The sequence below is a fragment of the Cryptomeria japonica genome, chromosome 3 (assembly GCF_030272615.1).
Source record: "Cryptomeria japonica chromosome 3, Sugi_1.0, whole genome shotgun sequence".
NCBI lineage: Eukaryota > Viridiplantae > Streptophyta > Pinopsida > Cupressales > Cupressaceae > Cryptomeria > Cryptomeria japonica.
Window position 1 is genome coordinate 914,187,601 of NC_081407.1, and position 16,419 is coordinate 914,204,019.

Below are 16,419 nucleotides of genomic sequence, written 5' to 3' on the forward strand. Positions count from 1 at the left end.
TGTGAGCCTATTGGTGATTGTTTTCCTGCATTTCAGCATGAAGTTCCAAATTCTCGAAACCATGGGAGGCGAGGAGGTCCTAAAAATGCTAGTGGGAACTTCACTATTTAGATATTTATTGTATAGTGTTTTTGCCCACTTAAGGTGGGGATATTTAAACATGTGCCAAACCAATTTGGCGCCTAGAGCTTTGCTTTGCATTTGTATATCCTTAATGCCTGCCCCTTGTTGTGACCATTTCACACATCGCCCCATTAGAATGGGGACCCCCTCTTTTTGCCTTAGGTTTTGCTTTCTCTTTGCTCGTTTTTCTCTCTGCTTTTAGGGTTTTGAGTGAGTGAGTGGTCTGCCGGGGCTGGCTAGATTAGGGCTAAACCTTGGAAGCTCGTTTTAGGGTTTCTTTCAAGCTAAGTCTAGTCTGGTTTAGGAGGTTGTTAGTCGTCTACCTGAAGCCTCAAGATTGCAAGAATGAAGTATGCCTTTCAGGAGAGTCAAGTTGGTTATATCAAGGAACAGGGAGAATAGGTCTCAGGTCAGGTCTAGATTGAAATAGAGTTTTCTTGTCAAGGTCCTGTTTGTTTCCCTGTCTAAGTCAGTTGAGCAGAGCCAGTGAAGAAAAGGAGGTGGTTTGACTAAGTTTAATGGAAGATGAAGCGAATCAAGGTAACATATAGCCTGGAAATGTCAAAATCGCTCCTGACCCTTCCAGAGGGTCTAGGGCGAAAATCATTGTGAACCTTTTTTTTCCTTCTCATTTTTGACTGAATGATGCTTTCTAGGGCATGTCTGGAGATGAATTGATGTGTTCTTGCCTGGAGAGAGATTTGATTGATTTTTGAAGAGCAAGATGATGCCTGAAAGAGGATTCGCTCTTGACCCTTCCAGAGGGTCCAGAGCGAATTTTATCCTAAACACTATTTTTTTGCCTTGGATAGACTTGCAATCCTGTTCCTAGCCTAGAAAATGATCTAACTTTGCCTTATGAGGTGGTTTAAAACTTGAAAACTGAGCAATTTGGCTTGGAATGGAGATTTCGCTCCTGACCCTTCTAGAGGGTCCAGAGCGAAAATCTTGTTAGAGCTTATTTCTTCCTAACTTTGGCTAAGTTCTCATGTGCAGGGTCTCTTGGAATGAAGATTGGACATCATTTGGTACCTTTGAAGATTTGGAAGCTTGCAAAATGAAAGATTTTTGGACAAAAAGGGAAATTTTGCTCCTGACCCTTCCAAAGGGTCCAGGGCGAAATTCCCAAAAGGCTCTTATTTTGCAATGAAGAAGGTCAAGTTTTTGACATGAAGGGAAGAAGAATGGCTTGTTTTTGCCTCCTAAAGGAGTTTCAAATTGAAGAAATGAAGGATTTTGCCCAAAAGGAGAATTTTCGCTCCTGACCCTTCCAGAGGGTCCAGGGCGAAAATTTCTTAATCACCTATTTTCTTGCAAAGTCAAGTCAAGTTTTGGTTTTTATGGCATGGATGAGAGAGGAATAGTGTTTTCTTCCTTTGAGAGGTGAATTCAACTTGAAAGGATGATGGAATAAGCCTAAAACCTAATTTTCGCTCCTGACCCTTCCAGAGGGTCCAGTGCGAAAAACTCTATAGGAGGCATTTCTTGCTCAGTTTGGTCAAATTGAAGTGTCAAAGGCATGGTGAAAGGAAGAATGAGCACGTTGAAAACCTTGGGCATGTTTGGAAGTGAAGAAAATGAAGGATTCTGGCCAGGAAAGGCAATTTCGCTCCTGACCCTTCCAAAGGGTCCAGAGCGAAATTCCTTATAAACTCATTTTTAGCTTTTCTTGGATATGAAACCTTAATCCTAGCATGATGAAACATGAAATCCCACTTGGCAAAAAAGTTTTAAGGTGAAAAAAATGAAGATTTTTTGTCAGGATTGCAAATTTCGCTCCTGACCCTTCCAGAGGGTCCAGAGCGAATTTTCTCAAAATCACCTTTTGCTATCAAATTTTGTTAAGCCAAGTATGGGATAAGGTCAAACATAGAAAGAATTACCCCTGGGAGTGAATTGAGGTTGCAAGAAATCATCAAAAGGTGAAGGAATTGACCCAAATGGTGAATTTCGCTCCTGACCCTTCCAGAGGGTCTAGAGCGAAATTCCTAAAAGCACCTATTTCTTTGCAAGGTCAAAGCAACTTTTTAAGTTTTTATGGCTTGGATGGGTGTGAGGAAGAGTGTTTTGCATTTTGAAGATAATTGAAATTGTCAAGAAGAAGCAATCAAGCCTAGAACATGATTTTCGCTCCTAACCCTTCCAGAGGGTCCAGGACGAAAATCCTAAAACCTATCTTTTCTTCCAAAGATTGGACTAGACCAAGCTTAGACATGGGTGTGAGAGGACATTTGAATTGCCTTGAAGTGGAATTGGAATGCTAAGGATGCAAATTTTGAAGCCAAGAGGGAAATTCGCTCCTGACCCTTTCAGAGGGTCCAGGGCGAAATTTCCAAATCCTCCTATTTTCCTTGCAGTTCAAGATTAGATTTTGGTTTTCAGGACTCAAAGAGGAGTAAGACATGATGTTCTATCACTTGGAAATGATTTGAAGATGAAAGGATGAAGGAATTGCCTTGAAACCTAAAAATCGCTCCTGACCCTTCCAAAGGGTCCAAAGTGAAAAATCCAAAGCCAATGCATTCCTTTCAAGTTTGTGCTAAGACAAGGCTAAACAAGCTAGAAATTTCCCTTGAGACCACCTTTGAGTGGATGTTTGTTCCAAAAAATGATAATTCTAGGCCAGAGAAGGATTTTCGCTCCTAACCCTTCCAGAGGGTCCAGGGCGAAAATCTCAAAATCCTCTATTTTACCTTGCAGGAACAAACCAAGCTTGGACGGAGTGAATGAAGAAGACCATTGCCTAGCCTTGAGGGGTGGATTCAAGACAAAATGATGAAGGAGTAAGCCTAAACAAGAAAAATCACTCCTGACCCTTCCAGAGGGTCCAGGGCGAAAAACCCTAAATTCACCTTTTTCTTCCAGATTTGAGTGAGACTAAGCTTGGACTACAAGGAAAGAACCTATTTGGAATGCCTTGAAGAGGTTTTGGACCTTCAAAAAAGAGAATTTTGAGCTCAGGAGAGAATTTCGCTCCTGACCCTTCCAAAGGGTCCAGGGAGAAATTCTTGAAAATGCAATATTTCCTTCAAAGTTTTGATGAGCTAACCCAGTGATGGAGAGAAATGAACCCTGGAGATTGCCTTGGAGGAGGTCAACGATCAATTTAAGGTGAATTTTGACCTAATAAGCAAAAATCGCTCCTGACCCTTCCAGAGGGTCCAGGGCGAAATTCACATTTTCACCTAATTTCCTCATGAAAAATGATAAAATTTGAAATGCAAGACTTTGATTAGGTCAAAGCGAACATGAACTCGCCTTCCGGGAGATTTTGGAGTGAAAGGAATAAAGTATTCAAGTCTTAATTGGAAAAATCGCCCCTGACCCTTCCAGAGGGTCCAGGGCGAAATCATCAAAAAACCTATCATTCAACCTTGCTTGATTAAGTTTAGGGCAAATTGCAAGGTTGTAAAGACAAAGACATGGAAATTTGCAAATATAGGTTGCGAAAATTTCAATTCCATCAAGGGAACAAGCATGGATAAAGGGTTCAAACAAGCTTTGAAGTGAATCTTGACCTTAGCACTTTAAATATTTCAAAGCCTAAAGAGAAAGGAAGCTTCACTAAGCCTCAATCAAACCTCCATATTCCCAAATTTTCGCCAAATTTACTAAAATTAAGACATTTGGGGAGGTTAGATCAAATGCGCATGAATTAAGGCCATTACAATTGAATTAATTAATTTTTAAAGCCTTAATATACATATAAAATCCACCTTGGAAGCCTTAAAATCAATTTAAAAATTTAAAAAATATAGGTGAGCACTCAAAATGCATTTACTTGCTTTTACAAGCAAGTCGGCCTCTTCCTAAAGGGAATTTTATTTGTTTTGTTGCTAAAAAACTAGGTCGGCCTCATAGTCAATTAGGGTGAGCGCCCTATATAAGAGAGGAGTATTGTTTCAAAATGCAAATCATTCATTCATTATTCTAAATGCGATTTTGAGGAGCAGATTGGAGGAGCGAAATCTAGCAGATTGGAGGCGAATTTCTTACCAAGTTGGAGGCTAAATTTCCAGAATTTGCAAAGTGTTGGAGGCTAGTGAAGGTGACGTTCTTTTGAAGGTTAATCAAGACATAATTCATCCAAGAAGGCCAGCAATTCAATCCTTATCCAGCAAAGTCTGATCTTCTTTCTTCATTTTTCAAGGTTCATAGTTAGGCTTTCAAAGGAGAAGGCATCAAATGACGACCCCCAAAGCTGGAGGATCTACTAGCCGGCAGGTTCTCATCAAGGAAGATCAGAGGAGCGACGAATTGGAGACCAGGATCGTGTCCAAGTGGAGTAATATCGGAGACACCAACTTAGGAAACTTCAATGTGAAGAAGTTTCGAGAGGTCCCTTGCATTGGCAAGCCATCACCTGTTGCAAGGAGGATAATCGAGAGTGGCATCATCAATGCGGCAGGTTTCCCTCCCGTAGTCAAGTGTCATGAGTTGATGATCGAGTGTGCCCGCCACTATGACTCACAATCAAGGACGATCGTAACTAAAGACGGGAACATCTTAGCCTACCTTTCAGAGGAAGCTATAAGCGAAGCTCTTCATCTTCCGGACCATAAAGACATGATTTACAAAAGCTTAGAAGGAGAAAGGTCGATCTATGAAGATGATCCTGAGTCTTGTTTGAACTTCATCAATAAGAATTGGCTGCTCAAAAGTCGGCCTCACCTGAACAAGATTCCCAATACACCACATAGGATTGACTTCCAGGAGGAATACAGAGACTTGATAACTTTGCTCAATCGAGTTACAGGTGCTTCTCAAGCCGCCTTCTTCAAAAAGTGGATGTTCTTCTTCATACAAGTGATAGTTCAAGGAAAAGGAATGCTTCATTGGGCCAGAATCATTAGCAATTGTCTGGATGTGCAGTTGAGAAGGCTAAGACCCACCAAATCATTCCACATGAGCTCATATGTTATATATGCCTTGATCAGGAGTTTCGAATATGCAGGGCTACCTCACAGTGGAGTGATTGGAAGAGGAACCGGAGAGATAAGAGTTTGTGATTCTTATGTTCATCTACATCATCCGCCTAGAAGTGACTACAAGTTAGTCAATGACACCTTCACGATGAACATTACCAGGATATTGCAAGGAGGAATTCACAATCGACTGTCTCTGGATGCACAAGAGCTTGTGAAGAAGTATGGCGCATGGTTCATCCAGTTTCAAAAGTTCACATACATCAGAGTTCATGGGTGTCCTTCACCTCCTTACATGTTGCCAAGATATCCAACAGACAGGATAGTACTACTTGAGGTGACTAGACAGTTGGCAGCTTATGCGAAGGCATCCATACACGAGCATGGGAATGGGATTCCCGTGCCCATCATACTAGGGAACTCAGTTGAGGTGTATCCTAATACTCAAGCCGCGGAAGATGCAGAGAAGGAATTATCTTTATACTCATTCACATCCTTTGCCTCGCGAGAGAATTTTGATCCTCATGGTTATATGGAGGAGACAGTCGGTAGGAAGTACAAGCATGAGTTTCAGGAGGAGGACTTTTGGATGAATCTCCCAGGTGATTTAGAGGTTAAAAGAAAGATGCATTCCAGGCTACCCTTAGATCTCATCAGGAAATGCAAAGTTTATAGAGTAGCTGATCAAGCCCAGGATAATGGTAGATACCTCCACTCATCCTATGAGAAAGAGGACAAAGAAGTGAAGATAGATTGGAATGAGCTCGAGGTTTTAGACTTGAGAGCTTTGATGGCTCCCGTTTTATCCTGCACTCGCAGATGGGTGGATGTACAACATCAAAAGTTGAAGGAGCAGAATGTATCAATGACATTTACTTTGGAGGCAAGACCAGAAGAAGGAGAAGCAAGTGTGAGTGAGAATACTTTTCATTCCAAAGGCTCAAAGAGGAAAGAAGGACTTGAGAAGAAAGAACCTTCCAAGAAGAAGCAGAAAACAAACCCTGATCACCCACCAAGCACATCTTCTAGGCATGAAAAGGAGGCGAGTCAAGGGGAAGATCAGAGGCAGATAGTATATGAAGTTGATGAGTCTATGGAATCCATGGTACAAAATGATAAACAAGAGAAAGGATAGACGCCTCAGCATTCATCAAGTCAATCTCCCCAAGTTGATGCTAATGAGCAACACAAAGAAAAGAATGATGATGAAGCAACATCTCCTTTCCAGGAAGATAGGCCACTACCTAAAGAAATACAAGTAAGGGAAACAAGATCTGCCATTCCTGATTGGCTGAAAGAGAGACTGACAAGGGTAGTTGTGGTTGAAGACGAAGAAGATGTGTTTGACTTGGAAAGCCTTATAGGAAATTCTCATGAGGTAATGGAGAAGAAGAAGGCCACAAAGATGTCTAAGGTAATTAGAGATGAGACAGGATCCAGGAAAGTGCAGGTAGCTACACCAGTGGTGGACAAATATGAGGATGAGATTCTTGCAGAAGAGTATGACTTAGAAACATTTGAGCTTGGTCCACTTACCTCTGAGCAAGCGATGGAAGAAGCAACTGATTCATTTGAAGCACTTAAAGACAAACTTAAAGAAGAAATGGAAAAGAATAAGAAGCTTGAAAGGGAGGTCAGTGCTTGGAGGAACTATTTTAGTCACCTTAATCAGCCCTTGAGACGTCAGGATCCAACAGTATCTCCTTTACAAACACTCCCTCTTGAATCAGTAGGTGAGGCAGAAAGGGTGAAGAACTTGGTTCAACTTATAAGTTCTTGGATTGATAAATCCCACATGGTAGCCGTTGAATTTGCAACAAGAATGATGAAGACAGTTCATCGAGCTATCCAGGTCCTTGAGATTATCCATAATCTAATGATAACTGTAGCTGCATTCACTCACACTAGAGATGTTATCATTCCTGTCTTACAAGTGATAAGACAAACACCAAGACGGATTTTGGCACAAGAAAAGATAATGGATGGAGGAACCCATAACCTCCTACAGTGGTCAGCTCTGCTCCAGATGAAAGAGGTCCTTTTTGAAGACATCAACACCAGATGCAGTTGAGTTGAAGGTATCATTCATCCAATTCAAGATAAGGTGTTTGAGGTGTTGTGTACCATTCTTGACAGGCGGATCGAGATCGAGACAGATGTGGACATCCAAGAGTTGGAAGATAGAATCAAGGTCATCTTTTGCAAAGAGGAGAACATCATCACAGATATGCAACGAGATCAGATGTACACTACTATGTTCTTGATTGAGAAGACCAAAGAACTTGAACTTGGATGGGAGACAACTCTTCTCACTGCTTTTGATCAAGTCCTTCACTTGGAAGAACGAATGAAGAATCTTCCTGAGATTCCCATTGCTGAGATTGAGGGAATTGTGTCCAGATTCATTGAATATGCTAAGAAAGAGCATAGGAAAGGGAACAACATTCTAGATGAAAAGTTGTTATAGAATGATGTGGCAACTTAATTCCTATTGGTCTATGTCTCCTCGGTATTTGTGCCAATTCTTTATTGGCTATGGATTAGTGATGTTTATCTAAATGGGGACTTTTTTGTAACAAATCCTAATTAGGGTTTAGGTGTCAAAATCTCAGCTGTTGATCTTCTTTTGATCCGGGCCATTCATTGTATTTGAGGATGCTATATATACCCTCACTCATTTCATTTTTAAGAGTTAGAAAAGTTAGAGAAGAGAGAGAGAGCTTAAAGAGAAGAAAGTTAGAAAGTTATTGTTGTAGCAAGATTGAGTAGTGAAGAAAGAATTTTGAACAATTGTTGTCCATTTGGCTATGAGATCAATAAAATATTGAAGTTATGGTGTTTTATTGCAATACTTGTGGCTATCTTCATGATTGTTTATTTTCTTGAATCACTCTCAGTTGAAGTAGCATTTAAGTTTTAAGTTTGAAAGACGAAGTGTTGTGCTTGATCTTTGATAAGATTCATATTCCAAACCACTAGCTTCTTACTGATTGTAAGGACGCCTTGTGTGGTCAACTGGAAACCTTGAGATTGATTAAGAATTCAATCATTCTTGGAAGTATTGATATGTATCTCTATGATAGTATCTATATCCTTGATGATTTGAAAAACTATTGAATCCCCTTAGAAGATCGCATCAATTCCAGTAGAGTTGTAATTTCTTGGCGAAACTGAAATTGGTAGAATCTTATCAAGTCTAGTCTTCATTGAGTCATTCTTAGGATCAGTTCAAGTATTCCTTCTTTAAAACCCTTATCTTTTGACATTTTTTGAAAATTTGTTAGTGTTAGGAAAATCTTGTTCCTGCATTTGGAAAGAAAGTAACGTGGACAAGCTTTCTCTGAAAGTACGTAAGGCCCCTTGAAGAAACAGCATATACAACGACCACTGGTGCTTATCCACACGTAGAGATCCTACAACAAAGAACCTTGAAGTCATCCCGATTGATCCTTTTTGCGACATCTTCAGCATTCGGAGACTTTAATCAAGAGAGGATAAGGTACCTTTTAGGTATTTTATTCTGTGTTTGGTCGTGTACAAAATACACATCAACACCCCCCACATTATCTTTAGACTTGCAAATCTTATCCCAAGCTAACAAAGCCAATTTGCTTGTCACCAGAGCCTTGCCAGAAGAAAGACCTCAGATGTTTGTTTATTTCTTTTCTTTTAGCCTCTGGAAGGTCAATGCAGGATAACTGGTAAATGGGCATTGTTGAAAGCACTGATTTGATCATAGTAGCCCTTCCCGCAAAAGAGCCACTTGTCCTTCCATGTGCCAATTCTATTTTTAAGTTTGGAAATCATTTGGTCCCATAGTTTGGTGGATCTTATGCCTTTACCTAGTGGGAGACCTAGGTATTTACATGGAAGCTCTCCTTTCTTAAATTTCAGGATTTTGCAAATTTCTAATTCTAGTTTTCTATTAGTGTTGAAAAAGAAGATATCTGATTTTGCTTTGTTAATTTCCTGGCCTGACGCCTTAGTATAGGAGTCTAATAAGAGGGCAATTGTTTTTGCTTCATTTACTTCCCCTAGCCCGAATAACATGGTATCATCCACAAACTGTTGGTGAGTTATAGGATCTACTTCATTCGTGACTCTGATACCCCTTAGGAGGCCTGATAATCTTGCCTTTGTAATGTATATGCCCAAAGATTCAACCATTAGGATGAATAGGAAGGGGGAAATGGGATCCCCTTGCCTCAGTCTCCTAGAAATATTGAAGAAACCTTTCGGGGAGCCATTAACTAAAATAGACATTTTTGGGGTAGAGATACATTCAAAGATAAGGTCAATCCATTTCCTGTCAAAACCAAACACAGCCAGGCACTTGCAGAGGAAATGCCAATCCACCTTGTCATAAGCTTTCCTAATGTCAAGTTTGATTAACATACTAGGATTCTTATTCTGTTGAGTTGAGTGGATGGCCTCATGGGCAATAATGACTCCATCATATATGGATCTACCTGGTACAAACCCTGATTGCTCTTCACTAATAAGTAAAGGGAGTAGTTTTTGTAATCTGTCAGCCAAAGTTTTTGTTAGTAATTTGTAAAGGGTGTTGCAGAGAGCAATAGGGCGGAAGTCATCAAAGAAATCCGCTCTCTTTTTTAGGGATTAAGGCTATAAAGGTATTATTGATCTCTTTGAGCAGGCTACCAGAATTTCTAATACCCTCTAAAGCATCCGTAATTTCATCCCCCATGAAATGCCAACATTTCTGAAAGAAGGCGGCTAGGAAACCATCCGGGCCCGATGCTTTGTCAAGGCACATCTGCATTAAAGTTGCTTCTATTTTTGTTTTTGTAAACTTAGCATTCAGGATTTTGTTTTGCTCTTCTGTGATCAATTTAGGGATGCTGCTTTTAACTTCACTTCCCAAAGTGGAGTTGGATCCCTCCCAATTGTTGAAGATGTCATTAAAATAACTCACCGCTTCATCTGCAATGATTTTGGGTTCATCACAGTAGGCGCCAGGTTTTGTTTTTATTTTAGTAATTCTATTTATAAGCCTTCCTTGCTTAGTGCTATTGTGAAAAAATTTAGTGTTTTTATCCCCATCCTTTAGCCATAATTCTCTAGATTTTTGTTTCCAATAAATTTCTTCCTTTGATAACACTTCCTCGTATTCTGTTAATAACTTCTTTTCTTTGTCTAGTCTCGCCTCAACTCGCCTCTCTCCTGAGCCCCAAACTTGGTTGTTGATGGCCAAGCCAAGGTTCTAGGTTTGAGCGCTGGGTTGAGTCGCGGGGATACCCTGAGATAACAAAAAAAAAAAAATAGCTTCTTTTCTTTGTGATAGAGAAGATTATCCATACCATATTTAATTATATCATTATTGATTACTATGATGGCATTTTCTAATGTGATTTTATTCTAAAAAATGTTACCAAATTTCGTTCGATTACAGATTAATAAATTATTTTTGATTTTCTTTAATTTGCTAACTACTCTGAATGGTTTGGAACTAGAAACATCTGTTTCTAACCACCATTTTTCAATTAAGTTAAAAATATTGTCATCCTTAAACCACATAAATTCGAACTTGAAAGGACATCTGGTGGGTTTACAATCTTCCAAGATTGTTAATTGAACGGGATAATGGTTTAATCCCGAAATGGGAAGGGTTTCTGCATTGAAATTGTTTGGAAGGTCCCTAAGATCCCCTTTGAGAAAAAATCTGTCTAATTTTTCTGCGAGGTTGCAGAATCCACATCTATTTGCTGTTTTGATTTCCATTAAATTGCATTTTTGGACCCAGTCTCTAAAGTCTAAGGTTGCCTGAGAAATTGACTTAATTCCTCCCCATTTTTCTTTGGGGTCTAGGATGGCATTGAAGTCGCCACCAAAGATACAAATCTGGTCTAGCCATTCAAGCAAAAAAAGTTCAATTTCCTTCCAGACTCTCCTTTTCTCATCATTATAAGTTGGGCCATAAATATTGAAGAGGAGAAACCTCAAATTGCCTTTTATACTGTGAACCCGTCCACACATCCAATTATTTATTTTGATGAGAGTTGTGATGGAGATTGCTCTTGGGTCCCAAATGACCCCCTAACCTCTAGAAGCCCCACAGGTTGGTTGTCCATCAAATTCCCTAATACCCAATTTCTTATTGAACTTAGCTATTTCCTCATTATTAAGTTTAGTTTCTCGAATTAAGATGATTTCTGGATTAAACTTAGTTATGATTCTTTTGATCATCAGCTACTCGTTCCAAGTTATTAGCTTCATGGCGCCTCGAGAGGGACCTTCCCTTTCCCAACATTAAACATAAAAGTTAGCTTAGTTTGACATACCGCTTCACCGGCCTTAGCTCTTAATTCTGATAGGGATTTCCTTCCCTTTTTCTTTTGGGTTTTAGCACAGTCAGGGGAACCTGGCCCAGCCATAGTTTCACGGTTCACCTATACCTAGGGTCTCCTCCTGGGGACAAACATCTTCCCTATCTAAATCAACCATCATCTCCTCGATCTCATCCACCTCCGCGGAGTTAAATTCAAGAAGCTTAGCCAATGTTAATCGTTTTTGCAGGGCAAGTTCCTCTTCATCTGCAATTTCATCTATGAATTGTTCCATAAGGTCATTAACCACCTCATTACTAATATATTCCAGAATCATTTTGTTTTCCATTTCAATCCTATCTTGGCGCATCTGCTTACTTTCAAAATAAGAGTCCTTTGAGGTAGGGCTGGAGGGGGCAAAGTCCTCCAAGGCCCCAAAAGGCACATACTCCATTAAGGAAACATTCTCCCCACAAGGACTAGGGAGAACAGACTTAGGGGAACATACAGTGGAGTTCTTCAGAGGATTAGGGCAGTCTAGATTAGAGAGAGATTGATTATGACTCTCCATAACAGTATCCTTGGGGGAAGCATCAATCTGCAAGGTGTCAGAGCCTGGGAGAACAAGGTGATCCATTGAATTGGTGGGGGGCAAAAGTGAAATGGAAGGCTTGGGAGAGGCTACCTCCTATTGACAGGATTGGGAATTAGACGTAGGCTGGATGGGGTATTGGGCAGGTTCAGCAGGAGAGGGGGATGACAGATGGAGAGAAGGTTGAGAAGGGGTGATAATGGAGGGGGGGACCTGGGTTGGTACTGCCTTCTCAGCTAGGTTGAGGGATGGCAAGGCATAATCAACAATTTCACCTTCCTCAATATCTTGGATGGGGGGATCAAATTTAGCCTCCAGAATATCACCAGGGGATGTCAATTTCCCCGGGTTGTCATCAAGGATGAATTGGGGTTGAAAATTATAGCAATTTTACCAAGGAGCGCTTTCTCCATCCACAATTGGAGTTTCCTGAATTTCATTGTTTGGAAAAATAACTTCTTTTGCTTCTATTCTACCTCTAAAGATTTTCGGCTTAATTAAATATATAGAATGGTTTGTGATTAGCTTAATAGGTTTTAATGTTTGCTCACTAATTTTCAAGTTAACCAAGATCTTTACATCCGATGAATCCAAATAATTTTCTTCCATACCCTCAAAATCCCCCAAGAGATCACCAATTTTCTCCAGGTTGTGATCATGGATTAATTCCACCGGAAGGTTAGGAAATATTATCCATCTGAGCATAACTTCATTTTCAAAATCTTTTGGGGAAAAGTTAGGTTTCCATTCAAAAAACTTAAAACACTAGCCCTTAAAAAACCTAGGCTCACCATGTAAAAACCGATTTTTTAATTCCACAGAGATGTAGAAAATAAAAAGAAAATCATTTTCCAAGGAAGTGATACTTACCTTGCCGCCGAAGGAATTCTTTAGCCATTGAATGATACTTTCAATAGGAGCTCCATAACCACACCATTTGCCAAAGAGGCCTTTGTATCTGCATTTGCCCCATTTGTCGTTTGTGCAATGATTGCTAATAATGAGCGTATGATGATCTGTAGCTTGGCTAGGGGCTTATTTTGAACTTGGTGGGCGGAGGGAAGATTCATAGTGTTAGTTCTGCCTTGGGGTAGTGAGCTCGAGTTGTGGGTCTTGATTCCATGAGGTCGGGGGGGCAAGGAAGGATCTGGAGGTGGGCATTGCGGAGGCTTAGAGGAAGAAACCCTCGGGCCAGAGCTTAATTTCACACAATTTGCACCTATGGCAAAGCGAGGGGTGGAGTTGGTAATGGGAAGGATCCACAGGCTTTTATTATCCACCAAACCCCTAGGGCCAGAGGGCACAAAATTTCTGCTGCGCCTTAGAGATGACTGCCAACCAGCCTGAAACGAAGACCCTCCGAAAAATAAATTAGAGGTGGGAACAGGGCTCACTTGTCCCCATGCCCGTCCAACGGCCCTAGCAGCAGATGCAAAGCCAGAAGATGTAATATTCACAGGACTATGGATAGCCTTGTTGGAAGGGGGGAACTCTGGAGCCCTGGCCACATTCAACCCAAAATTATGATCCATATCATGCCGCCGAGCAACAGGGATACGATTGGCACCGCTCGCGCAGGGAGGCGGATGAGAAAGGATATCAAAACGATTTGTAGAACCCACCGCATTAACATGAGCCACCATTGACTGGGCAGCCCCATGAGAATGCCATGTTTTTCGCAGGGTTTTGGCTGCATTTCTTCGCAGCAGAGCCACATTTCTTCGCGGTAGAGCCATTAATAAAATAAAAAGTAAAAAATAAAAATAAAATAAAAATTGTGAGTTAGATTTTATTATTTAAAGAAAAAAAGAAAAATTTGGAAGGGACATTAGCTACAATCATCTCCGTGATCGCTTTGCAATGTATCAATACTAAGACTGGAAAATATTCAATATACACTTCGTATACCTATTGCAAATGCTACTCAAAGGCAACATGGTTTACTTTAGCTACAATATGGATGTTTGTGCTTGCAAAGTGCTACAAAGCAGTCATAGAGAACTCCAATCGGTGAAGCATCCTAACAGTAAGGAAGTGGAACTATTCCACTTCCGGTGGTTGGTTTCCCTAACATGTTTCATAGCTACTAAATGTCTCTGCTTCAGTTAAGCTGAGAAGTAGGGGCTGCTTGGGCTAGGCTTTGGTTCTTCCAAGGCACCCTTACCTTATGCATGCACAGTTGCAAGCTGCTGAATATGCTCATTAAGCGTCTTAAAGGTGATAATTTTGGCAGCTGCAGAACATATCATTTTTTTTATTCATTAACAACTAAGTTACCGGTTCCGGTTCGGATTCGGGTTCGGATTCGGCAAAAATTTTTTTTTTTTGGGTACGGGTACGGGTTCGTCCGTACATATATATATATATATTTTAATTTTTTTTAATATATATATATATGTTCAAACTTCAAACATCAAAATTATATATGTTCACAGTTCAAACATACAAATATGAAACATCAAACATACAATGTAACTTTCCCATACAATGATACATAGATGATAACAGATAAATCATAAATCAATAAATCATAAATCCATAATTGCCAATGCCAATAAATATTCTGAATTAATGGCTTGGGTTGGATGCTTCAGATGAAGATGAATATGGAATTTAAATCCCATAGATGGCTTGTAATTTGAATGTTTAACTTTATACTTTATTGTGTCATGACATTTTCACATTTTGAAACTTGAAACTTGAATATTATCTTTTTTGCAAATTATGAATATGATTAAAAATATTGTTTTTTTATTGTTTTTAAATGCTTGCTAACCCGTGGCCCCGTTTTTGGGAACCCACGGGCTTGGGTTCACCCGGGTCCTCCTGGGTTCGCCCTGGGTCCCACCTGGGTCCTGCCCAGGCGGCTGGGTTCCCTGTGGGTCCTGCATGGCAGGACCCACAGGGAACCCAGCCGCCTGGGCAGGACCCGGGTGGGACCCAGAGCGAACCGGACCAGGACCAGGACCGGGCACGGACCAGGACCAGGACCCAGCCAAAATAGGGGAGAACCGGTATCTGAGATTAACAACATTGGAATTCTCAATGAGTTGATGAGGATCTGGACTATCTTCAGGGCTTTCAACTTGGCCATTTCCCATCTCTGTTTATGACTGTCATCATCCCATTTCCTCATCTTCTTGGGTCTTCTACCTTTATATGGAGTGTGGGTGTGTTTGGTATGAGTGTATCTTGGTCCTCATCGAGTCTACTAATATGAACTGATCCATTTCAAATCAAACTTGGTTTCATTTTTGAAGATGGTTCTGTTAATATTTTAATTTGATGTTATTTTTTAAAATTGTGCAGGAAAGGCCAACATGGTTAAAGACAAATTCTCTTGAAGAGCTAAAGGCAAAGCTTGGACATGTTATAGTGATGATACTTCTTGTGGGGATGTTTGATAAGAGTAAGAAAATCCCTATAAATTCTGCACTGGATTTGGTGTGCTTCTCAGCATCAATTCTTTTTTCTTCCGGCTGTCTTTATCTTCTTTCGAAGCTAAAATCTGACCACTGAAAGAAAGTGGCTATAACATATATCACTTATCATTCCATGCAATTTATGGCACCATAATCTATGTTCACTAATGATTTTCTAAGCTTCCAACAAATTGAACTCCAAATTCCATTTGCCCTGAAGCTGCCAGTGCTCAAGAAGTACAGACTGTAAATCATCAGATACTTACTTTGCCAGAAATGTTTCCAAGCATTTATATTTGTATTGCAGTAAATAATAATGTCTAAATCGTCAAAATGTCAACATATCCAACAAATAAGGATATGATATGATGACATTTGCTGAATATTTTGTCATCGTGAACATGAGAATTTCATTCTCATTTTAGAAATCTCAAGCTAATAGTGTAACTTGTAAGAGTTAAAATACAAAACTCCTTGACTTTTTTTTGACAATTTGAATAACTTCAATGCATTCTATCTTTGAGCTTTTTGAAGCATAAATTCCAGTTTATTCATTCGTAAAAAACAATTTGAAAGATTACATTTCATCTGAATAAAAACATGTTACTTGAGGTTCACCATTAATGAAATGTTTTAAAACAATGATTACATAACACATGATTTTACCATAAGCTATGTGATCAAGGAGCACTCTCTTGCCTGTTTTTGTTACACTTATATAGCTCTGCAGTACTAATTTCTAAAATGTTTATGCAATATATTGTTTGTTTGCAAATTGAAGAACAACTTGAATGCTGCTATTGGAGAGAGCTATACAGTGAAAAAATTCATTTATGGCATATTTTAATTGTAAAGACAAAGAATGGGGAATAAATTAACTGGGCTTGGTGCAGCTATTGAGACGAGGCTCGCTGTGGGAACCCCCCAAATTCAAGCCCTCCTATCTACCCTAGGGTAAAAGCTTTGTAGTTAGTTTTTTTCTCCTCTTTTAAGTTAAATTAGCCAGGCTTCTATTGGGGTTCCATCCTGAAATAGAAAACAATGTCGCAAGCAACAGCAAGCATGCTTAC

General features: G+C 39.9%; 1 protein-coding gene across 1 annotated transcript in view; it reads left to right on the plus strand.

The window, feature by feature from the left end:
• The window catches only part of LOC131073425 (uncharacterized), a 51,929-nt gene extending 36,060 nt beyond the window's left edge, over positions 1 to 15,869 (plus strand). The window contains exon 5 of the mRNA XM_058009894.2: positions 15,237 to 15,869. Within this exon, the coding sequence (XP_057865877.1) occupies positions 15,237 to 15,446 (210 nt within the window). The 3' untranslated portion in view covers positions 15,447 to 15,869. The remainder of the gene's footprint in view (positions 1 to 15,236) is intronic.
• Positions 15,870 to 16,419: the final 550 nt, after the last annotated feature.